Genomic DNA, 24,234 nt, shown 5'->3' on the forward strand with positions numbered 1-24,234 from the left:
AATCCCTGCCCCGGGTCACTGTCCGTGTGGAGTTTGCACATTCTCACCATGTCTCCATGGGTCTCGCCCCCACAACCCAAAGATGTGCAGGATAGGTGAATTGACCACGCTAAATTGCCCCTTAATTGGAAAAAAATAATTGGGTACTCTAAATTTATAAAAAACAAAAATATTATAATAAAAAATAAAAACATAAATAACAGGTGCTACATCAAATGTTACTGCACAATTATGAGGTCATGGTGCACAGGGGTAACATGTTAGCATGGATAAAGAACTGGATTGCTAACCGGAGACAGAGATTAGGGATACATGGGTCTTTTTTGGGTTGGCAGACTGTAACTAGTGGAGTGTCACATGCATCAGTGCTGGGACCTCAACTATTTACTTTTAAAAAAAATTTAGAGTCCCCAATTCGTTTTTTTACCATTAAGGGGCAATTTAGGGTGGCCGAGAACTAGGAGACTCCATTTAAAAAGAAGAGGTCTCCCTTTTAAGCTGGAGATGAGGAGGATTTATTTTCTTTCTGAGAGCGGTTATCTGTGGGGTTATCTTCAGAGAGCAGTGGAGGCTGGGTCATTGAATTTGATCAAGGCTGGGTCAAGGGTTCATAGAATCATCATAGAATTTACAGTGCAGAAGGAGGCCATTCGGCCCATCGCGTCTGCACCGGCTCTTGGAAAGAGCACCCTACCCAAGGTCCACATCTCCACCCTATCCCCATAACCCAGTCACCCCACCCAACACTAAGGGCAATTTTGGACACTAAGGGCAATTTATCATGGCCAATCCACCTAACCTGCACATCTTTGGACTGTGGGAGGAAACCGGAGCACCCGGAGGAAACCCACGCACACACGGGGAGGATGTGCAGACTCCGCACAGACAGTGACCCAAGCCGGAATCAAACCTGGGACCCTGGAGCTGTGAAGCAATTGTGCTATCCACAATGCTACCGTTATGGGGGTGGGGGTGGGAGGGGGTGACAGGAAAGTGGAATGAAGGCCATAAATAGGTCAGCCATGATTTTATTAAATGGTGGAGCAGGCTCAAAGGGCCGAATGGCCTATGTTCCTATATCACTGTCCAACTGGGACTTTCCTCCCCTTCCAGCTGCTCTTCCCTTTCCTCTGTGCAATAGCAGTGGTTGGCATTGAGCTCAGGTCAACGTTCTACCTCTTTCTGCCCATGTTACTGCTACATCCCAGGACTGTCACAGGAAGGGTGGCATTGAGCACCTGAGGAACACCCATGGAGACGGACGGTCTCCTCGCCCTCCATTTCACCTACAAGACTCACTGATTGAAGTCCCTGGTTTCTGCAGTTTTCCAGGCCACTGAAGGTCCCTTTTGTGTCTCTCAAATTGGTTGGTTTCGTTAGTTGCTGACTCTAGTTGTACTCACCCAGAGGTCCCATCCAGCACAGTCAAACAAGCCTTTGTGCCAACTTCAAATCTGTTCAAAAAAGATGAACACAAATTTCACTATTTCTGATAGTGAAATGATTTCAAATATCTATAATTTTAAAAAAAAACTTATTTTTCTTGCTTTCAAATAAGAATAGTCATAGAGTTTTACAGCACAGAGAGAGACTCTTCTACCCATCATGTCTGCAATGGCCATCAAGCACCAATCTATTCTAATCCCATTTTCTAGCACTTGGTCCGTAGCCTTGTATGCTATGGTGTTTCAAATGCTCATCTCAAATGCTTCTTAAGTGTTGTGAGGGTCCCCGCCTCTACCACCATTTCAGGCAGCGAGTTCCAGATTCCCACCACCCTCTGGGTAAAAAAGTATTTCCTCAAATCCCCTCTAAATCTACTGCCCCTCACCTTAAATCCATGCCCCCTGATCATTGACCCCTCTGCTAAAGGGGAATGTTTCTTCCTATCTACCCTATCTACGTCCCTCATAATTTTGAATACCTCAGCCTTCTCTGCTCTAAGGAGAACAACCCCAGCCTACCTAGTCTCTTCATAGTTGAAACGCTCCAGCCTAGACAACATCCTGGTGAATCTCCTCTACGCCCTTTCTCATAGAATGAAAAAATATCCATTGGACTCAATGTGCATTTGCTCATTGTACATAAAATGGACATTTTCTTTGCTGTGAATATTTTCAGGTAAAAGGAGCTTTTTCTTTTGCTGACTTTCCACGTGTTCACATTGCAGGTTACCGTGTGCCCACGTGTAGCAGGCTCCGGGACTCGAAAGCTGCCACCACCATGTGAGCCAATTCAGATGATCATCATGGAACATGGAGAGCAGAGCTGAGGGTTGGTGTGGGATGGTGCATGTCCCTGAGGAACAGGACCCCGAGGGAGGTAGGTAGGAGCAGAAGCCTGGAGTGACAGGAAGCAAGAGTCCGTGATGGGAAGAGAGCAGGAGCCCTCGGGGAACAAGCATGGAGAGAGTGGAGGGGAATGAGGGTGGACAGAGTGGTGCAGGTTTGTTGAGGATGAGAGTAGAGGGAGGATGTGGTCCAGAGGGGGAACTGGATCACATTCTCTGAGGGCACCAAAGTGCCTCTTGCCCCATTGTATCCAAAACCCACTCTTTGTTGTAAATGTTTGTTTAGTGGGTTTTTCAAACTTAGTATATTTACAGGTCTACACAAAGAGAGGGGAAAAAAATGAGACGATAATACAAACAAGATTAAAAACAGCGCTATATAATTTGCAAAAAGACGTAAATAAAAAGTTAAAAAAACCAAGGTGGGGGGGTAAAAACTGGGGAAGTGTATATACATCGATGTACTGGAGAGACAGTTGCAGTATACCTGTATGCATATCTTATGTATTCTTCTGGGTTTTTTTAAACAGAGAGTACATACAATACCAATAATACAAAATAGATCTGGGTGGAGGGAGGTGCCACCTTGCTTGCTTCTCCCGGTCCGTTTTCGCTGTTGTTGTTGTGCATTTGCCTCTGCTTCAGCCGTTCATCGTTTCTTCCTCCTGTACTTTCTTACTCTCTGTTACTGTGTTCGTCATGGTCGTTGCCATTTCCTGTTCTCCTTCCAGTTTGTGTTCCCTCGTGTTTCCCCCCCTCCCCTCTGGTTCCCCTCTATTGTTCTTTGCCCCTGTCCTTCCTTCATTCCCCCCCCGCCCCCCGGCTACCCCCCTCTCCCTCGCCCTCCTTGCAGCTCACCTTTCTTTTCTATTGTGTTTAGCTACCCCCTCTTGCACTGCTCCCCGCCCCCCCCCCCCCCCCCCCCGGTCTTTCCCTCCTTCCTTCTATTTTCTCATGTTTAGGCTACTTTCTCCTGGCTCTTGACTGCTTGGTTATTTATCAGCCTGTCTGGTGACCACAAACAGGTCCCGGAACAGTTGGGTGACTGGTTCCCATGTTCTGATGAAGCCATCCTCCGACCCTCGGATGGTCAATTTGATTTTCTCCATGTGGAGAGATTCCAATAGGTCGGACAGCCAGTCTACAGCTTTAGGTGGTGTTGCTGACCACCAGCCGAGCAGGATTCTACGGTGGGCGATCAGAGCGGCAAAGGCAAGAGCGTCCGCTCCCCTCCCCATGAAGAGATCTGGCTGATCTGATACCCAAAAGACCGCCACTTTCGGGCTCTACTCCACCCTCACCTCTAGCACTTTGGGCATTGCCTCGAAGAAGGCTGTCCAGTATCTAGCAAGTCTGGGGCAAGACCAGAACATGTGGGCATGGTTGGCCGGGCCTCCTTGGCACCATTCACATCTGTCCTCCACCACTGGGAAGAACCTTCTCATTCGGGTTCTTGTTAAACGGGCTCTATGTATCACTTTTAGTTGCGTTAGGTTGAGTCTTGCGCACGTGGATGTGGAGTTGACCCTATGCAGTGCTTCGCTTGAGTCCCCACCCGATTTCAATCCCCAGGTCTTCCTCCATTTCTTTTAAAAAAAATAAATTTAGAGTACCCAATTCATTTTTTTCCAATTAAGGGGCAATTTAGCATGGCCAATCCACCTACCCTGCATATCTTTGGGTTGTGGGGGCGAAACCCATACAAATACGGGGAGAATGTGCAAACTCCACACGGACAGTGACCAGAGCCGGGATTCGAACCTGGGACCTCGGCGCCATGAGGCAACAGGGCTAACCACTGTGCCACCGTGCTGCCCGTTCCTCCATTTCTTCCTTGTTGCGTTCAGTACTGTGTCAGCGCTCTCTACATGTCGGTCATACTTGTCACTATAGTTTCCTTTACCTAGAATGTTTGCGTCCAGTAATTCCTCTAGTAATGTCTGTCGTGGTGGTCGCGGGTACGTCCTTGTCTCCTCCCATAGGACGTTTTTAAGCTGCAGGTACCTCAATCCGTTGCCCCTAGCTAGCTGAAGTCTCTCCGTCAGTTTATCTCGTGTTGTGACCCTGTCGTCAGTGTATAGGTCCCTGACTGTCCCCCCGTCCTGTCTCCACCTTTTAAAGCTGGCGTCGGTGAGCGCTGGTACGAACCTATGGTTGTTGCAGATGGGAGCTTTGTCGGACATTTTGGTCAGGCCGAATTGCTGCTGTAGTAGGTTCCAGGTCTGGAGAGTGGCTACCATCACTGGGCTGCTGAAGTGTTTTTTGGGTGGGGATGGGAGTGCCGCCGTTGCGAGGGCTGGAGCGAGGCCTCCCTGCAAGAGGCCTCCCTGCAAGAGGCCTCCTTCGTGCGCACTTACTCGGCTTCTGGCTCCTTAATCCATCCCCTTACAAACATTAGTAATTTGTCCAGTGAGTTGAAAAAGGCCTTGGGGATATAGATCGGGATGGATCTAAGTAGGAAGAGGAACCTGGGCAGTACGTTCATTTTGATTGTCTGGACCCCCCCCACCGTGAGGGAGAGTGGGAGTGTGTTCCATCTTTGCAGGTCATTTTTTTACTTCCTCTGTCAGACTGGTGAGATTCCATTTGTGGATCCCTTTCGAGTCTTGGGCTGTTTGGATCCCCAGATAATGGAGTTTGTGTCGGGCTTGTTTAAACGGCAGTCCCACTAGTGAGGGCAGCACGGTAGCATTGTGGATAGCACAATTGCTTCACAGCTCCAGGGTCCCAGATTCGATTCCGGCTTGGGTCTCTGTGCGGAGTCTGCACATCCTCCCCGTGTGTGTGTGGGTTTCCTCCGGGTGCTCCGGTTTCCTCCCACAGTCTAAAGATGTGCAGGTTAGGTGGATTGGCCATGCTAAATTGCCCTGAGTGTCCAAAAATTGCCCTTAGTCTCGGGTTGGGTTATGGGGATAGGATGGAGGTGTTGACCATGGGTAGGGTGCTCTTTCCAAGAGCCAGTGCAGACTCGATGGGCCGAATGGCGGCCTCCTGCACTGTAAATTCTATCTATGAAATAGTGCTGCCCCTTCCCCTTGTGAGTTCATCAGGAAGATCTTGCTTTTGCTCACGTTGAGTTTGTAGCCCGATAAGGCTCCAAACTCTTTCTTTTTTAAAAAAATATATAATTTTATTCAAATTTTGACAAAAACAAAGAATGCATAAATAAACATCTTACAACTACATAAACACAGTAGTAAACACAAAGTACCTCCCCCCCCCCCCCCCACCGGGTTGCTGCTGACCACCTCCTAACGCTCCGCTAGAAAGTCTAGGAACGGTTGCCACCACCTGAAGAACCCTTGCACAGACCATCTCAAGTCAAATTTTACCCTCTCCAATTTAATGAACCCTGCCATGTCGCTGATCCAGGCTTCCACGCTTGGGGCCTCGCATCCTTCCACTGTAGCAGAATCCTCCGGCGGGCTACCAGGGACGCAAAGGCCAGAATACCGGCCTCTTTCGCCTCCTGCACTCCCGGCTCGTCCGATACCCCAAATAGTGCAAGCCCCCAACTCGGCTTAACCTCGGTGTTCACCACCTTAGACACCGTCCTCGCAATACCCCTCCAGAACCCATCCAGCGCCGGGCACGCCCAGAACATATGGGTGTGATTTGCTGGGCTCCCCGAGCACCTCACACACATGTCTTCCACCCCAAAGAACCTGCTCAGCCTCCCCCCTGTCATATGCGCTCTGTGCAAAACCTTAAATTGTATCAGGCTAAGCCTGGCACAAGAGGAAGAATTAAACCTACCTACAGCGTCCGCCAACGTACCCTCGTCTATCTCCTCCCCAAGCTCCTCCTCCCATTTACCCTTTAGCTCCTCCACCGAGGTCTCCTCCTCCTCCTGCATCTCCTGGTAAATCGCCAAGACCTTGCCTTCTCCAACCCACACCCCGAGAGCACCCTATCCTGGATCCTACGTGCTGGAAGCAGTGGGAACTCCCTCACCTGCCATCTTACAAACGTCCTTACCTGCATGTACCTGAAGGCATTTCCAGGCGGAAGCCCAAATTTTTCCTCCAGCGCCCCAAGACTCGCAAACATCCCATCTAAAAACAGGTCCCCCATCCTTCTAATTCCTGCCCTGTGCCAGCTCAGGAACCCTCCATCCATTCTCCCCTGGACGAACCGATGGTTCTCTCGGATCGGGGACCAAACCAAAGCCTCTACCTCAGCCCTGTGGTGTCTCCACTGCCCCCAAATTTTCGAAGTCGCCGCCACCACCGGACTTGTGGTGTGCCTAGTCGGCGGGAGCGGCAGCGGTGCTGTCACCAGCGCTCTCAGACTCGTGCCCACACAGGACGCCATCTCCAGCCTCTTCCACGCCGCCCCCTCCCCCTCCATTACCCACTTGCGTATCATCGCCACATTGGCAGCCCAGTAGTACCCACATAGATTAGGCAACGCTAACCCTCCTCTGTCCCTACTCCGTACCAGAAACACCCTTCTAACCCTCGGGGTCTTTTTCGCCCACACGAATCCCATGATGCTCTTGCTGACCTGCTTAAAAAAGGCCTTAGGGATCAGGATGGGAGGCACTGGAATACAAAAAGGAACCTCGGGAGCACCGTCATCTTCACCGCCTGCACCTACCCGCCAGGGAGAGTGGCAGCATATCCCACCTTTTAAACTCCTCCTCCATCTGCTCCACCAGCCTCGTCAAGTTGAGCTTGTGTAGGGCCCCCCAGCTCCTGGCCACCTGGATCCCCAGGTACCGAAAACTCCTTTCCGCCCTCTTCAAAGGAAGCTCGTCTATCCCCCTTCCCTGGTCCCCTGGGTGCACCACGAAGAGCTCACTCTTCCCCACGTTGAGCTTATACCCGGAAAAGTCCCCAAACCTCCTGAGGATGCGCATCACCTCCGGCATCCCCCCCCCACTGGGTTCGCCACATACAGTAACAGGTCATCGGCATACAACGAAACCCGGTGTTCCTCCCCCCCCGGACCAGCCCCCTCCAGTTCCTGCACTCCCTTAAAGCCATAGCCAAAGGCTCAATTGCCAATGCAAATAGCAAGGGGGATAGGGGGCTACCCTGCCTCGTCCCCCGGTAGAGTCGAAAGTATTCCGACCTCCTCCGATTCGTGGCCACACTCGCCACCGGGGCTTCGTAAAGTAGCCTAACCCAACTAATGAACCGCTCCCCGAACCCAAACCTCCTCAACACTTCCCAAAGGTACCCCCACTCCACCCTATCGAAGGCCTTCTCCGCGTCCATCGCCGCCACTATCTCCGCTTCCCCCTCCACTGCAGGCATCATGATTACGTTAAGGAGCCTCCGCACATTGGTATTCAGCCGCGTTCCCTTCACAAAACCCGTCTGGTCCTCGTGAATCACCCCCGGGACACAGTCCTCAATTCTGGTAGCCAACACCTTCGCTAACAGCTTCGCGTCTACGTTGAGGAGCGACATTGGCCTATACGACCCACACTGTAATGGGTCCTTGTCCGCTTCAAGATCAGTGAGATCAGCGCCCTGGACATGGTCGGGGGTAGCGCCCCCCCTCCCTTGCCTCATTGAAAGTCCTCACTAGTAGAGGGCCCAGCAGGTCCATGTACTTCCGCTAAAATTCCACCGGGAACTCATCTGGCCCCGGTGCCTTCCCCGCCTGCATACTCCCCAGCCCCTTAGTCAGCTCCTCCAGCCCTACTGGTGCCCCAAGCCCAGCGACCTGCTCCTCCTCCAACCCTCGGGAACCTCAGCCGATCCATAAATCGCGCATCCCCCCATCTCCGTCGGGGGCTCAGACCTATACAGCCCCTCATAAAAGTCTCATTTATTCCCACCGCACTCCGCACCGTGTTCCCCCCTTTACCCCTAACTCCCCCAATCTCCCTCGCTGCCTCCCGCTTCCGAAGCTGGTGTGCCAACATCTGGCTAGCCTTCTCCCCGTACACATACACCGCCCCTTGCGCTTTCCTCCACTGCACCTCTCTCTGCCTTCTTGGTGGTCAACAGGTCGAACTCGGCCTAGAGGCTTCGTCGCTCCTTGAGTAGTCCCTCCTCGGGGACCTCTGCATACCTCCTATCCACCCTTAAAATCTCCCCCACAAATCTCTCCCTCTCACTCTCCTTGTGGGACCTAGTGGAGATTAGCTCTCCCCTAATCACCGCCTTCAGCGCCTCCCAGACCACCCCCACCTGCACCTCCCCATTATCTTTAGCCTCTAGTTAGCCTTCAATGCACCCCCGGATCCGCCCGCTCACCTCCTCATCCGCCAGCAACCCACATCCAGGCGCCACAGCGTGCGCTGGTCCCTCTCCTCCCCTAGTTCCAGCTCCACCCAATGCGGGGCATGGACTGAGATGGCTATGGCCGAATACTCCGTGTCCTCCACCCTCGGGATTAGTGCCCTGCTCATAATGAAGAAGTCTATCCAGGAGTAGGCTTTATGGACGGGGGATAAAAAAGAAAATTCCCTGGCCCCCGGCCTGACAAACCTCCATGGGTCCACTCCTCCCATCTGGTCCATAAACCCTCTCAACACCTTGGCCGCCGCCGGCCTCTTACCCGTCCTGGACCTGGAGCAGTCTAATGCTGGATCCAGTACCGTGTTGAAGTCCCCCCCCCCCCCCCCCATCCCCCCACTTATCAAGCTCCCCCCCCCCCCCCACTTATCAAGCTCCCTGCCTCCAGGTCCGGAATCCGGCCCAACATGAGCCGCATAAATCCGGCATCGTCCCAATTCGGGGCATATACATTCACTAATACCACCCGCACCCCCTGCAGCTTACCACTCACCATCATATACCTACCTCCATTGTCTGCCACGATGTTCAGCGCCTCAAACGACACCCGCTTCCCCACCAAAATCGCCACCCCTCGATTCTTTGTGTCCAATCCCGAGTGGAAAACCTGCCCTACCCATCCCTTTCTCAGCCTAACCTGATCTGCCACCCTCAAATGCGATTCCTGGAGCATAACCACATCTGCCTTCAGTCCCTTCAGGTGCGCAAACACACGGGCCCTCTTGACCGGCCCGTTCAGGCCTCTCACATTCCAAGTTATCAGCCGGATCAGGGGGCTTCCCGCCCCCCGCCGATTAGCCATCCCTTTTCTAGGCCAGCCACGTACCCGCACCTCCCGCACTCTCCATTCCCCCCAGCGGCAGACCCCCGCCCCGACTCTCTCTCCGGGCTGCAGCTCCCCTTTGGCCAATGCAGCAGCAACCCAGTTCCCCAATTCCCCCCCTCCAGCTAGGCCCCCCATAGCGGCGTTGCTCCCCCCATAGCACTCCCGTAAGTCAGCTGACTCCTGCTGACCCCGGCCACTCCCGCCACTCCATCGACCCTGAGTGTGGTAGTCTCCCCCCCCCCCCCACCTCCTGTCCATCAGCGGGCGCTCCTCTCCAACACCGTCCTTCCCCCGGCCCCGCCCCCTTCCTTCCCTAGCGCAGGAAAAAGCCCGGGCTTTCCATCAGACCGGCCCTGCCCTCTCTGGCGCAGCTCACTTTTGGGGCCTAATCCCAGCTCCCCCACCTCGGGCCTCCCATCTCCCCCCCCCCAAACGGGGCCCCATCTTTCCAACCACCGACGCCCACACTCTCACAAAACCCCCACTTCGAACCATTTCACCCTACCCCACCCAGCACCCAAGAACCCAAGGAAACAGTACAGAACAACCCCCAAAACACAGTAACCACAGTAGTCCCCCGCGGCATCCCCTCACAACCGACCCTCAGTCCGTGTCCAACTTTTCGGCCTGAATAAAGGTCCACGCCTCCTCTGGAGTCTCGAAGTAATGGTGCCGGTCCTTAAACGTGACCCACAGTCGCGCCGGCTGCAGCATCCCACATTTCTCCCTCTTCCGATGCAGAACTGCCTTAGCCCGATTGTACCCGGCCCTCTTCGTGGCCACCTCCGCGCTCCAGTCCTGGTATATACAGACCTCTGCATTCTCCCACCTGCTGCTCCGCTCCTTTTTTGCCCATCTTAGGACACACTCCCTGTCCACCAAGCGGTGGAACCGCACCAATACCGCCCGCGGCGGCTCGTTAGACTTGGGCCTCCTCGCCAGGACTTTGTGGGCTCCATCCAGCTCCAGGGGCTTCGGGAAAGCACCCGCGCCCATCAACGTGTTCAGCATCGTGACCACATATGCTCCAGCATCCGACCCCTCCACTCCCTCCGGGAGACCCAGAATCCGCAGGTTCTTCCTCCTCAACCGATTCTCCATGTCCTCGAACTTCTCCTGCCATTTCTTATGCAGCGCCTCGTGCGCCTCCACCTTCACCGCCAGGCCCAATATCTCGTTCTCATTCTCCGAGGCCTTCTGCCGCACCTCCCGGATCGCCGCCCCTTGGGCTTTCTGGGTCTCGACCAGCTTGTCGATCGAAGCCTTCACTGGCTCCAGCAGCTCTGCTTTCAATTCCGTGAAGCAGCGCTTGAGAAACTCCTGCTGCTCTTGCGCCCACGCTGCCTGGTCTCCACCCGCCGCAATCTTGGCTTTCCTACCTCACACTTTTCGCTGCACCAAAATTACTTTTTTCACCGCTGCACTCCTGGTCCAATCCATACAGTGCCGGGGAAATCGTACTGTCACCTTCCCACACTGGGAACCGTCGAACAAATGCCGCTGGGGCCCCTAAAAAGAGCCCAAAAGTCAGTTTCTGGCAGGAGCTGCCGAACGTGCGACTTAGCTCAGCATAGCCGCAATCGGAAGTCCCCGCTCCAAACTCTTTCAGGAGCACGATGATTCCTTCCATGCTGCTTTGTGGGTCCAAGATGTAGAGGAACAGGTCATTTGCACAGAGTGAGACTCTCTGCCTCCCCTCTGGATCCCCCTCCAGCTTTTTTCTGTTCTGAGAGCAATCGCTCGTGGTTCGATCGCTCGGGCGAACAGCAGTGGGGAAAGCAGGCATTCCTGCCTTGTGCTCCTGGGCAGCTGGAAGTACTGGGAGTTGGTGTTGTTTGTCCGTACGCTCGCCATGGGAGCTTTGTATAGGAACTTTACCCAGGAGGTGAACCCTGATCCGAGCCTGAACCGCTCCAGTACCTCTATGAGGTACTGTCACTCAATTCTGTCGAAGGCCTTTTCTGCGTTCAGGGAGACGATCACCTCTGGTGTTCTCTCCCCGGATGGGGTCATTATCACGTTCAGCAGGCGCCTGATTTTCGAGGTAAGCTGTCTACCTTTGACAAAGCCCGTCTGGTCCTCTGTGACCACCTCTGGAACGCAGTTCTGTCTGATCCTCTGCGACCACCTCTGGCACGCAGTTCTGTCTGATCCTCTGCGACCACCTCTGGCACGCAGTCCTCCAGCATTTTGGCTCGGATTTTGGGTTGGCGTCTTTGTCTTTCTTAGCTATGAGCGAGATTGAGGCCTGTGCTAGTGTAGGTGGCAGTGTGCCCCTCGCCAGCGAGTCTGTGAACATCCCTCACAGGTACGGGGTCAGTGCTGTCGTAAATTTCCGGTCTCGCCGCCTTCCCCACCTGCATGGAGTTAGTACTCTCCATGATTTCTGCCAGTTCTAGTGGTGATACCAGGCCCGGTTTTCTGTCCTCTCCCACGACTGGCATGTCCCCGTCCATCGAGGATCCGTTTCATCCCCGATTCCCCTGCTGGGGGTTCCGAGGAGTACAGCCCTCGGTACAAGGCCTCAAAGGTTTTGTTGACCTTTTCTGGTTCTGTTTCTAATGTGCCTCTGTTGTCTCTGATTTGTGCGATCTCTCTGGTGGCTGCCTGCTTTCTCAGCTTGTGCGCCAGCAGGTGGCTGGCTTTGTCTCCGTGTTCGTATAGCGTCCCCCGTGCCTGGCGGAGTTGGTGCACTGCTTTCCTGGTGGAGAGGAGGTCAAAGTTCCTTTGTAGCTTTTCCCTCTCTGCCAAGAGCTCTACGGTCGGGGCCTCAGAGTATTTACGGTCTACTTCCAGTATGGAGTCGACCAGCTGCTGCCTAGCCATCCTTTCCTCCCTGTCTCTTCGTGCTTTGAAGGTGATAATTTCCCCTCTAATCACGACCTTTAGCGCCTCCCAGAACGTGGAGGGTGAGACCTCCCCGTTTTGGTTCTCCATGTACTCCGCTGTGGTGAACGTATTGTATTAACCATTCACCATGTCTGTCACTGTATCACGCTGTTGCCCATGTGGGCTCCACCTATGGACCATTGTACGATATTCCATGGAATGTATCATGTTGGTGCCCTTGCGGGCTCCGCCCCTTGAGGGGAGGTATAAGAGCAGCAGCCCTGTAGGCGGCTCTCACTAGCAGAGCAGTCACAGTCAGGCACTGTTCTAGTCGATTAAAGCCACAGTTTACATCTACTCTCTGTTTCACGTGAATTGATGGTCGCATCATCCGCTATGGCCTGTGATACCCTATTGCTGAAAGCCTTGTCGGCTAATAGGGCAGTTCCCAACCTCCATGTGGGGCATTGGGACCTGCCCGTCTCCAACCTCACATCCATGTAGTGTGGAGCGTGGTCGGAGATTACAATTGCGGAGTATTCCGTTTTGACCAGCCCTGGAAGCACCGCTTTCACAAGCACAAAGAGGTCAATCCTAGCATATACGTTGTGTACTGGGGAGGAGAAGGAGATCTCCTTCTCCCCTGGGTGGGTGAACCTCCAGGAGTCCACCACCCCATCTGTTCCATAAAACGACTGAGTTCCTTGGCCATGCTTGAGGTCTTCCCTGTTTTGGAGGTTGACCTGTCTGTCCTTGGGTCCTGTACACAGTTAATATCCCTCTCCCATGATCAATATGGTGCGTTGCTATGTCGGGGATTTACACCATGGCCTTTTTAATGAATTTTGTGTTGTCCCAGTTGGGAGCATGCACGTTAACGAGCACTAGCGGCGCCCCGTCCGGGGCCCCACTGACCATGACATACCGTCCCCCTGGGCCGTAATCGTCTTTGTCGCCTTAAACATCGTCCTCCTGTTAATCAGTATCGCCACTCCTCTGGCTCGCGTCCCATAGCAGGAATGGTCGGTCTGTCCCACCCAGCCCTTTCTTGCCCGCAGTTGGTCCTGCTCTCTCAGGTGTGTCTCTTGGAGAAAGACTGTTGGCTTTCATGTTTCTTAGGTGGGTGAGAACTCTGGATCTTTTCACTGGGCCATTGAGTCCCCTTACGTTCCAGGTGACTATCCTGGTGGGGGACTTTTGTCCCCCTGCTCCTGTGGGATTAACCATACTTACCTGATGGACGTGCCCCTGCACTCCAGGGTTTCCCTTTGTAGGGGGCCGTCCAAGATGGATGCTGTCTCTTCTCTCCCCATGTGGTTGGGTCCCTGCGCTCCGGGGATTCCCTTATTCCATCAGGCACCGAACATGGGCGCCCACTCTGCGTCCGCCACATGGATCTGCCCCTGCACTCCGGGGTCTCCCCTTGTCCAGGGGGCACCCAACGTGGCCGCCCACTCTGCGTCCGCCACATGGATCTGCCCCTGCACTCCGGGGTCTCCCTTTGTCCAGGGGGCACCCAATGTGGCCGCCCACTCTGCGTCCGCCACATGGATCTGCCCCTGCACTCCGGGGTCTCCCCTTGTCCAGGGGGCACCCAACGTGGCCGCCCACTCTGCGTCCGCCACATGGATCTGCCCCTGCACTCCGGGGTCTCCCCTTGTCCAGGGGGCACCCAATGTGGCCGCCCACTCTGCGTCCGCTATGTGGGTAGGCCTCCCTTCGCCCTGAGACCGTACTGAGTGGTTACTTGCAGTGATTCCTTGCTCCAGGCCCATGGTTGTGGCCCTTTGTAGCCTTATTGCTGCTCCCGTTCTAGTCCCATTTTCCCCCCTCCCTGTGCCCCCCTGCTCCTTTCCTTCTCCCCCCCCTTATCTCCCCCCTCCCGTGTTCCGCTGTTTTGTCCCCTTTCCCAAAGCTCCTATTCCTGTTTGCTCCCGTCCTTGTGTGTGTGTGTGTGTCCCTGTTGGGGGTGTGCCGCGGTCCTGCTCTGCTGCCTACCCCTGGCACTAGCTTTCCTGCTAGTGTGGTGACCCCCCCTCCTGGGAGTTACTGTCTTGCTTCACCCTCGCCCACTCTCTGTAGTTGCTGCCTCTTGCTTGCCATTTCGCTCTACCTTCTCCGCTGTGTTCGTTCTTTTGTACAAGGTCACGATTTCCCACGTGAAGCGTTCCCTCGAGTAGTGCTTTGCATTTTGTCGTTTAGCGTACGTTTTGGGGGGGGGGGGGGAGGTGCTTCCTCACCCCCCCCCCCCCCCCCCCCTCGCTGGCTCCTCGGCGTGTTGCTGCTCCTTGCCAGGGGCCCCTTATTGCTTCCCCTGCTGTCGCTGTTCCAGCCCGCATTCCTCAACAAACTTCTTTGCCTCTGTGGGGGCTGTGATGAAACATTCTTTGCCTTGGTGTGTGACCCAGAGCTTCGCTGGGTACAGCTTACTGAAGCGTACGCTGTTCTTATACAGAGCTGCTTTTGCCCTATTGAACTCAGCCCGTTTCCTGGCCAGGTCCGCCCCAATGTCCTGGTATATCCTAATCCTATGTCCTTCCCAGTGGCAGTTCTTGGTCTGCCTGGCCCAGCGCAGGGTTCTTTCTCGGTCCTGGTACCGGTGCAGTTTGGCTATTACTGCCCTTGGTTGCTCCCCTGCTTTGGGTTTCGGGCGCAGCGACCGGTGTGCTCTGTCCATTTCTGGTGGGTTGCTGAAAGTTTCCCTCCCCACTAGGGGAGGTATACCGTCGCGTCGCTGCCTTTGATCACCTCTGGAAGGCCCACAATCCGCAAGTTTTGCCTTCTTGAGCAGTTCTCTTGATCTTCCACTTTGCTCTTCAGACTGCCCTGCGTCGTGACCAACCTCGCCCTCTTCAGGCTGCCCTGCGTCATGACCAACCTCGCCCTCTTCAGGCTGCCCTGCGTCATGACCAACCTCGCCCTCTTCAGACTGCCCTGCGTCGTGACCAACCTCACCCTCTTCAGGCTGCCCTGCGTCGTGACCAACCTCACCCTCTTCAGACTGCCCTGCGTCGTGACCAACCTCACCCTCTTCAGACTGCCCTGCGTCGTGACAAACCTCACCCTCTTCAGACTGCCCTGCGTCGTGACCAACCTCGCCCTCTTCAGACTGCCCTGCGTCGTGACCAACCTCACCCTCTTCAGACTGCCCTGCGTCGTGACCAACCTCGCCCTCTTCAGACTGCCCTGCGTCGTGACCAACCTCGCCCTCTTCAGACTGCCCTGCGTCGTGACCAACCTCGCCCTCTTCAGACTGCCCTGCGTCGTGACCAACCTCGCCCTCTTCAGGCTGCCCTGCGTCGTGACTAACCTCACCCTCTTCAGAGTGCCCTGCGTCGTGACCAACCTCACCCTCTTCAGACTGCCCTGCGTCGTGACCAACCTCACCCTCTTCAGACTGGCCTGCGTCGTGACCAACCTCGCCCTCTTCAGACTGCCCTGCGTCGTGACCAACCTCGCCCTCTTCAGGCTGCCCTGCGTCGTGACCAACCTCACCCTCTTCAGACTGCCCTGCGTCGTGACCAACCTCACCCTCTTCAGACTGCCCTGCGTCGTGACCAACCTCGCCCTCTTCAGGCTGCCCTGCGTCGTGACCAACCTCGCCCTCTTCAGGCTGCCCTGCGTCGTGACCAACCTCGCCCTCTTCAGACTGCCCTGCGTCGTGACCAACCTCACCCTCTTCAGGCTGCCCTGCGTCGTGACCAACCTCGACCTCTTCGGAGTGCCCTGCGTTGTGACCAACCTCGCCCTCTTCAGACTGCCCTGCGTCGTGACCAACCTCGCCCTCTTCAGACTGCCCTGCGTCGTGACCAACCTCGCCCTCTTCAGACTGCCCTGCGTCGTGACCAACCTCGCCCTCTTCAGGCTGCCCTGCGTCGTGACCAACCTCGCCCTCTTCAGACTGCCCTGCGTCGGGACCAACCTCGCCCTCTTCAGACTGCCCTGCGTCGTGACCAACCTCACCCTCTTCAGACTGCCCTGCGTCGTGACCAACCTCACCCTCTTCAGACTGCCCTGCGTTGGGACCAACCTCGCCCTCTTCAGGCTGCCCTGCGTCGAGACCAACCTCGCCCTCTTCAGACTGCCCTGCGTCGTGACCAACCTCGCCCTCTTCAGACTGCCCTGCGTCGTGACCAACCTCGCCCTCTTCAGACTGCCCTGCGTCGTGACCAACCTCGCTCTCTTCAGACTGCCCTGCGTCGTGACCAACCTCACCCTCTTCAGACTGGCCTGCGTCGTGACCAACCTCGCCCTCTTCAGACTGCCCTGCGTCGTGACCAACCTCGCCCTCTTCAGACTGCCCTGCGTCGTGACCAACCTCACCCTCTTCAGACTGCCCTGCGTCGTGACCAACCTTGCCCTCTTCAGACTGCCCTGCGTCGTGACCAACCTCACCCTCTTCAGACTGCCCTGTGTCGTGACCAACCTCGCCCTCTTCAGGCTGCCCTGCGTCGTGACCAACCTCGCCCTCTTCAGACTGCCCTGCGTCGTGACCAACCTCGCCCTCTTCAGACTGCCCTGCGGCGTGACCAACCTCGCCCTCTTCAGGCTGCCCTGCGTCGTGACCAACCTCACCCTCTTCAGGCTGCCCTGCGTCGTGACCAACCTCGCCCTCTTCAGGCTGCCCTGCGTCGTGACCAACCTCGCCCTCTTCAGGCTGCCCTGCGTCGTGACCAACCTCGCCCTCTTCAGACTGCCCTGCGTCGTGACCAACCTCACCCTCTTCAGGCTGCCCTGCGTCGTGACCAACCTCGACCTCTTCAGAGTGCCCTGCGTTGTGACCAACCTCGCCCTCTTCAGACTGCCCTGTGTCGTGACCAACCTCGCCCTCTTCAGACTGCCCTGCGTCGTGACCAACCTCGCCCTCTTCAGACTGCCCTGCGTCGTGACCAACCTCGCCCTCTTCAGGCTGCCCTGCGTCGTGACCAACCTCGCCCTCTTCAGACTGCCCTGCGTCGGGACCAACCTCGCCCTCTTCAGACTGCCCTGCGTCGTGACCAACCTCACCCTCTTCAGACTGCCCTGCGTCGTGACCAACCTCACCCTCTTCAGACTGCCCTGCGTTGGGACCAACCTCGCCCTCTTCAGGCTGCCCTGCGTCGAGACCAACCTCGCCCTCTTCAGACTGCCCTGCGTCGTGACCAACCTCGCCCTCTTCAGACTGCCCTGCGTCGTGACCAACCTCGCCCTCTTCAGACTGCCCTGCGTCGTGACCAACCTCGCCCTCTTCAGGCTGCTCTGCGTCGGGACCAACCTCGCCCTCTTCACACTGCCCTGCGTCGTGACCAACCTCGCCCTCTTCAGACTGCCCTGCGTCGTGACCAACCTCGCCCTCTTCAGGCTGCCCTGCGTCGTGACCAACCTCGCCCTCTTCAGACTGCCCTGTGTCGTGACCAACCTCGCCCTCTTCAGACTGCCCTGCGTCGTGACCAACCTCACCCTCTTCAGACTGCCCTGCGTCGTGACCAACCTCACCCTCTTCAGACTGCCCTGCGTCGTGACCAACCTCGCCCTCTTCAGACTGGCCTGCGTCGTGACCAACCTCACCCTATTCAGACTGCCCTGCGTCGTGACCAACCTCGCCCTCTTCAGACTGCCCTGCGTCGTGACCAACCTTGCCCTCTTCAGACTGCCCTGCGTCGTGACCAACCTCACCCTCTTCAGGCTGCCCTGCGTCGGGACCAACCTCGCCCTCTTCAGGCTGCCCTGCGTCGTGACCAACCTCGCCCTCTTCAGGCTGCCCTGCGTCGTGACCAACCTCGCCCTCTTCAGGCTGCCCTGCGTCGTGACCAACCTCACCCTCTTCAGACTGTCCTGCGTCGTGACCAACCTCGCCCTCTTCAGGCTGCCCTGCGTCGTGACCAACCTCGCCCTCTTCAGACTGCCCTGCGTCGTGACCAACCTCGCCCTCTTCAGACTGCCCTGCGTCGTGACCAACCTCGCCCTCTTCAGACTGCCCTGCGTCGTGACCAACCACGCCCTCTTCAGACTGCCCTGCGTCGTGACCAACCTCGCCCTCTTCAGACTGCCCTGCGTCGTGACCAACCTCGCCCTCTTCAGACTGCCCTGCGTCGTGACCAACCTCGCCCTCTTCAGACTGCCCTGCGTCGTGACCAACCACGCCCTCTTCAGACTGCCCTGCGTCGTGACCAACCTCGCCCTCTTCAGGCTGCCCTGCGTCGTGACCAACCTCGCCCTCTTCAGACTGCCCTGCGTCGTGACCAACCTTACCCTCTTCAGACTGCCCTGCGTCGTGACCAACCTCACCCTCTTCAGACTGCCCTGCGTCGTGACCAACCTCGCCCTCTTCAGACTGCCCTGCGTCGTGACCAACCTCGCCCTCTTCAGACTGCCCTGCGTCGTGACCAAACTCGCCCTCTTCAGACTGCCCTGCGTCGTGACCAACCTCGCTCTCTTCAGGCAGCCCTGCGTCGTGACCAACCTCGCCCTCTTCAGACTGCCCTGCGTCGTGACCAACCTCGCCCTCTTCAGACTGCCCTGCGTCGTGACCAACCTCGCCCTCTTCAGACTGCCCTGCGCGTGACCAACCTCGCCCTCTTCAGGCTGCCCTGCGTCGTGACCAACCTCACCCTCTTCAGACTGCCCTGCGTCGTGACCAACCTCGCCCTCTTCAGGCTGCCCTGCGTCGTGACCAACCTCGCCCTCTTCAGACTGCCCTGCGTCGTGACCAACCTCGCCCTCTTCAGGCTGCCCTGCGTCGTGACCAACCTCGCCCTCTTCAGACTGCCCTGCGTCGTGACCAACCTCGCCCTCTTCAGGCTCCCCTGCGTCGTGACCAACCTCACCCTCTTCAGACTGCCCTGCGTCGTGACCAACCTCGCCCTCTTCAGACTGCCCTGCGTCGTGACCAACCTCGCCCTCTTCAGGCTGCCCTGCGTCGTGACCAACCTCACCCTCTTCAGACTGCCCTGCGTCGTGACCAACCTCACCCTCTTCAGACTGCCCTGCGTCGTGACCAACCTCGCGTCTTCAGACTGCCCTGCGTCGTGACCAACCTCGCCCTCTTCAGACTGCCCTGCGTCGGGACCAACCTCGCCCTCTTCAGACTGCCCTGCGTCGTGACCAACCTCGCCCTCTTCACACTGCCCTGCGTCGTGACCAACGTCGCCCTCTTCAGACTGCCCTGCGTCGTGACCAACGTCGCCCTCTTCAGACTGCCCTGCGGCGTGACCAACCTCGCCCTCTTCAGGCTGCCCTGCGTCGTGACCAACCTCACCCTCTTCAGACTGCCCTGCGTCGTGACCAACCTCGCCCTCTTCAGACTGCCCTGCGTCGTGACCAACCTCGCCCTCTTCAGACTGCCCTGCGTCGTGACCAACGTCGCCCTCTTCAGACTGCCCTGCGTCGTGACCAACCTCGCCCTCTTCAGACTGCCCTGCGTCGTGACCAACGTCGCCCTCTTCAGGCTGCCCTGCGTCGTGACCAACCTCGCCCTCTTCAGACTGCCCTGTGTTGTGACCAACCTCGCCCTCTTCAGACTGCCCTGCGTCGTGACCAACCTCACCCTCTTCAGACTGCCCTGCGTCGTGACCAACCTCGCCCTCTTCAGGCTGCCCTGCGTCGTGACCAACGTCGCCCTCTTCAGACTGCCCTGCGTCGTGACAAACCTCGCCCTCTTCAGACTGCCCTGCGTCGTGACCAACCTCGCCCTCTTCAGGCTGCCCTGCGTCGTGACAAACCTCGCCCTCTTCAGACTGCCCTGCGTCGTGACCAACCTCGCCCTCTTCAGGCTGCCCTGCGTCGTGACCAACCTCGCCCTCTTCAGGCTGCCCTGCGTCGTGACCAACGTCACCCTCTTCAGACTGCCCTGCGTCGTGACCAACCTCGCCCTCTTCAGACTGCCCTGCGTCGTGACCAACGTCGCCCTCTTCAGACTGCCCTGCGTCGTGACCAACCTCGCCCTCTTCAGGCTGCCCTGCGTCGTGACCAACCTCGCCCTCTTCAGGCTGCCCTGCGTCGTGACCAACGTCGCCCTCTTCAGACTGCCCTGCGTCGTGACCAACCTCGCCCTCTTCAGACTGCCCTGCGTCGTGACCAACCTCACCCTCTTCAGACTGCCCTGCGTCGTGACCAACCTCGCCCTCTTCAGACTGCCCTGCGTCGTGACCAACCTCGCCACCTCCTTCTCCAGTGCCACGATTCGATTGCTCTGGTCAGTTGTGGCCTCTTGGGCTTCCAGTCTCTTCTTTGCTCAGGGTGATCTGTATTTGAGCCAGGGTCCCGGCTACCGCTGCCTTCACCGTGGCCTCAATGTTCGCTTTTACTTCTGCTTTTATCTGCCGCTGGTGCTCCCTCAGCGCCTCGGTGAAGGATACCTTCCAGTTCCCCCCTGATACAGGAGGGATTTGTTCCTGTCTGTCCTGTTCTTTTTGTTTCGGCGAAGCTTGCGTTCCTCTGCCTCGTGCGCCAGTTGGCTCGTCTGAGTGTGGCCACCCCTGGCCCCTTCTACTCCTGGTGTCTGTTCTGCCTCTAGTTTGGTTTCCTTCGGGCATTTTTGCTTATAATCCCTCGCTTTTTTCCTTCCTCTGTCCTATTAAGGTCGGGGAATGGATTGCTGTGTCTTTTAAAAAAAATAAATTTAGAGTACCCAATTTTTTTTTTCCCAATGAAGGGGCAATTTAGTGTGGCCAATCCACCTACACTGCACATCTTTGGGTTGTGGGGGTGCAACGCACGCAAACACGGGGAGAATGTGCAAACTCCTCAGACAGCGAGCCAGGGCTGGGATTCAATACCGGGTCCTCAGCGTGGTAGGCAGCAATGCTAACCACTGTGCCACCGTGCTTGCTGCGTCGTTTTGGCAAAGTATGTTGAAAAGTGGCTATTTTTCGAGTCGACGGGAGGAGAGCCACCTAACGTGCTCAACGCATCGTCATCACCGGAAGTCCCAAAACCCACTCTTGATCATTAACAAGAAGGTGGTTTCTCAAACAGCCCAATGCTTTGCAACAACTGATGCTATTTGATTGCCCGAAATCGGAATGTTAGGACACAAGGTTACTATTCACTTTGTAGTGTAAAACCTACACAGTGGGCAGCGCGGTAGCACAGTGGTTAGCATTGTGGCTTCACAGCGCCAGGGTCCCAGGTTCGATTCCCCGCTGGGTCATTGTCTGTGTGGAGTCTGCACATCCTCCCCGTGTTTGCGTGGGTTTCATCTGGGTGCTCCGGTTTCCTCCCACAGTCCAAAGACGTGCAGGTTAGGTGGATTGGCCATGATAAATTACCCTTAGTGACCAAAAAAGGTTAGGAAGGGTTATTGGGTTATGGGGATAGGGTGGAAGTGAGGGCTTAAAGTGGTCGGTGCAGACTCGATGGGCTGAATGGCCTCCTTCTGCACTGAATGCTCTATGTAGCTCACTTTCTCTCAGTGTTTAATTTGTCAGAGTAATTTACTGACTCCCAGGGTACTTCAAATTTTCAATCGACCCGCAACGTTATCCAATCTCCAGACTACCCGATGGCATCAGCTGAATGTACCAACTCCATAAACAGCATCACTTGCAATGGTGCCACCCTCACCAGTACCTTCTCAGTGAGAGAAATCTCACACATCCTCACAACTCAAATTATGAAAAATTTGGGCATGTATCTGTGTATATGTATTCACATCAAACAACTGTGCACAATGTTACAACCTGCCTTTGGTGCTGGGCACCTGGGGAACACTGGCGCTGGTGCCCGTCCCTGCTGCCAGGGGTACTGTCGACTGGCGCTGCCCTTGCCAGCGGTACGTTCCGTGGCTCCCGTCCGGCCCCCCCCCCCATGTATGGGCTACTGTGGCTGTCACCCTTGGGTGGCGGCTGGTTGGGGGAGGTATGGCAGAGGGTGGAGTGCGTGTGTGGTGGGGTGGAGTGTCAGCACCCACACGGCCAGTGTCTGTAGAACCAGGAGCCAAGGTGGGTGGTCAGTGGGATGTGCAGCAAGATGGCTGCCTTGCAGGCCATGGCAATGGCAGTCCGTGCCAGGACAAGTGAACCTCGCCACTGGGAATTTCCCCTGTGGAGGTGGGAGAATCACGGAGGCCCCGGAGCATATTGGGTCAGGCCTGCTAATGATATGCAAACGGCATTTACTGTACGTGCGGAGTGGAACGCGTTGACGCAGCTGTCGAAGCCACGATTTGCGAATTGGCGTGAAATCGGCACCCACCACGATTTCACCGTCAAAACCCATTCTCTACCAAAGCGTGTTTCCCGATTCCGGAGTACAAAATCTTTTAAATGTTATTTTAAAAAGTAAAGTAATTTTGTAAAGAACGTTTGCCTGTTCTTGCCAAATTAGGCTCATCATTTGTCAATGGTTTTGGTTTGGACAAAAAAGCAGCTCATGATTTGTGTACTAAATGTCTTGATTTTTAAGTTTGTGGGGTTTGCACAGTGTTCACATAAATAGACAAATTTACATTTTGTTTACTTCCAACTTGAATTTTACCTCTGCTGTCCGGTGGGTCTCGGACACTGCGCGCTCAGCGCCCTCTGCTGTCCGGAGGGTCTCGGATACTGCGCGCTCAGCGCCCTCTGCTGTCCGGAGGGTCTCGCACACTGCGCACTCAGCGCCCTCTGCTGTCCGGAGGGTCTCGGACACTGCGCACTAAGCGCCCTCTGCTGTCCGGAGGGTCTCGGATACTGCGCGCTCAGCGCCCTCTGCTGTCCGGAGGGTCCCGGACACTGCGCACTCAGCGCCCTCTGCTGTCCGGAGGGTCTCGGACACTGCGCACTCAGCGCCCTCTGCTGTCCGGTGGGTCTCGGACATTGCGCTCGCGCCCTCTGCTGTCCGGAGGGTCTCAGACACTGCGCACTCAGCGCCCTCTGCTGTCCGGTGGGTCTCGGACACCGCGCTCAGCGCCCTCTGCTGTCCGGAGGATCTCAGACACTGCGCTCTCAGCGCCCTCTGCTGTCCGGAGGATCTCCGACACTGCGCGCTCAGCGCCCTCTGCTGTCCGGAGGGTCTCGGATACTGCGCGCTCAGCGCCCTCTGCTGTCCGGAGGGTTTCGGACATGCGCGCTCAGCGCCCTCTGCTGTCCGGAGGGTCTCGGACACTGCGCGCTCAGCGCCCTCTGCTGTACGGAGGGTCTCGGACACTGCGCGCTCAGCGCCCTCTGCTGTCCGGAGGGTCTCGGACACTGCGCGCTCAGCGCCCTCTGCTGTCCGGAGGGTCTCGGATACTGCGCGCTCAGCGCCCTCTGCTGTCCGGAGGGTCTCGGACACTGCGCGCTCAGCGCCCTCTGCTGTCCGGAGGGTCCCGGACACTGCGCGCTCAGCGCCCTCTGCTGTCCGGAGGGTCTCGGACACTGCGCGCTCAGCGCCCTCTGCTGTCCGGAGGGTCTCGGACACTGCGCGCTCAGCGCCCTCTGCTCTCCGGAGGGTCTCGGATACTGCGCGCTCAGCGCCCTCTGCTGTCCGGAGGGTCTCGGACACTGCGCCCTCAGCGCCCTCTGCTGTCCGGAGGGTCTCGGACACTGCGCGCTCAGCGCCCTCTGCTGTCCGGAGGATCTCGGACACTGCGCTCTCAGCGCCCTCTGCTGTCCGGAGGGTCTCGGACACTGCGCGCTCAGCTCCCTCTGCTGTCCGGAGGGTCCCGGACACTGCGCGGTCAGCGCCCTCTGCTGTTCGGAGGATCGCGGGCATGGCGCGCTCGCGCGCCCTCTGCTGTCGAGAGTTCAGACTCTGGGCTCTCAGCTGTCCAGAGGATCTCGGAGCACCTTCTGTCCGGAGTAGCTCAGATATTGTGCGCTCCGCGCCCTCTGCTGCCCGGAGGAGCTTGGACACTGCGGGCTCCGCGTCCACTGCTGTCCGGAGGAGCTCGGACACTGCACGCTCCTCGCCTTCTGCTGCCTGGAGGACCGTATAGACTGGTCTCAGCCCCCTCTCCTGCCCGGAGGACCACAGAAACAGTGAGCTCAGAGCCCTCTGGCGGCCGGAGGACCGCAGAGACGGTGAGCTCAGAGCCCTCTGGCGGCCGGAGGACCGCAGAGACGGTGAGCTCAGAGCCCTCTGGCGGCCGGAGGACC

The 24,234-nt window shown here is 56.9% G+C and overlaps 1 protein-coding gene and 1 long non-coding RNA gene across 10 annotated transcripts in view; one reads left to right on the plus strand and one right to left on the minus strand.

Annotated features, from left to right (window-relative positions):
* LOC140409345 (uncharacterized) overlaps nt 1-24,234 on the minus strand; it is a 165,862-nt gene that overhangs the window by 129,152 nt on the left and 12,476 nt on the right. For 2 of the 3 annotated variants that reach the window (XR_011940325.1, XR_011940324.1), the window contains exon 2: nt 1,404-1,454. This is a non-coding gene — a long non-coding RNA (uncharacterized lncRNA). Of the gene's footprint in view, nt 1-1,403; nt 1,455-22,654; nt 22,776-24,234 lie in introns of those variants that run through there. The other variant, XR_011940326.1, reaches the window with a different exon arrangement.
* The window catches only part of LOC140409295 (solute carrier family 2, facilitated glucose transporter member 11-like), a 164,231-nt gene that overhangs the window by 126,269 nt on the left and 13,728 nt on the right, over nt 1-24,234 (plus strand). For 4 of the 7 annotated variants that reach the window (XM_072497698.1, XM_072497713.1, XM_072497731.1 and 1 more), the window contains one exon: nt 2,171-2,319. In XM_072497698.1, coding sequence (XP_072353799.1) covers nt 2,171-2,192 — 22 coding nt within the window. In that variant the 3' untranslated portion in view covers nt 2,193-2,319. Of the gene's footprint in view, nt 1-2,170; nt 2,323-24,234 lie in introns of those variants that run through there. The other 3 variants (XR_011940317.1, XR_011940315.1, XM_072497679.1) reach the window with 2 other exon arrangements.

This window comes from Scyliorhinus torazame, chromosome 1, assembly GCF_047496885.1.
Source record: "Scyliorhinus torazame isolate Kashiwa2021f chromosome 1, sScyTor2.1, whole genome shotgun sequence".
NCBI lineage: Eukaryota > Metazoa > Chordata > Chondrichthyes > Carcharhiniformes > Scyliorhinidae > Scyliorhinus > Scyliorhinus torazame.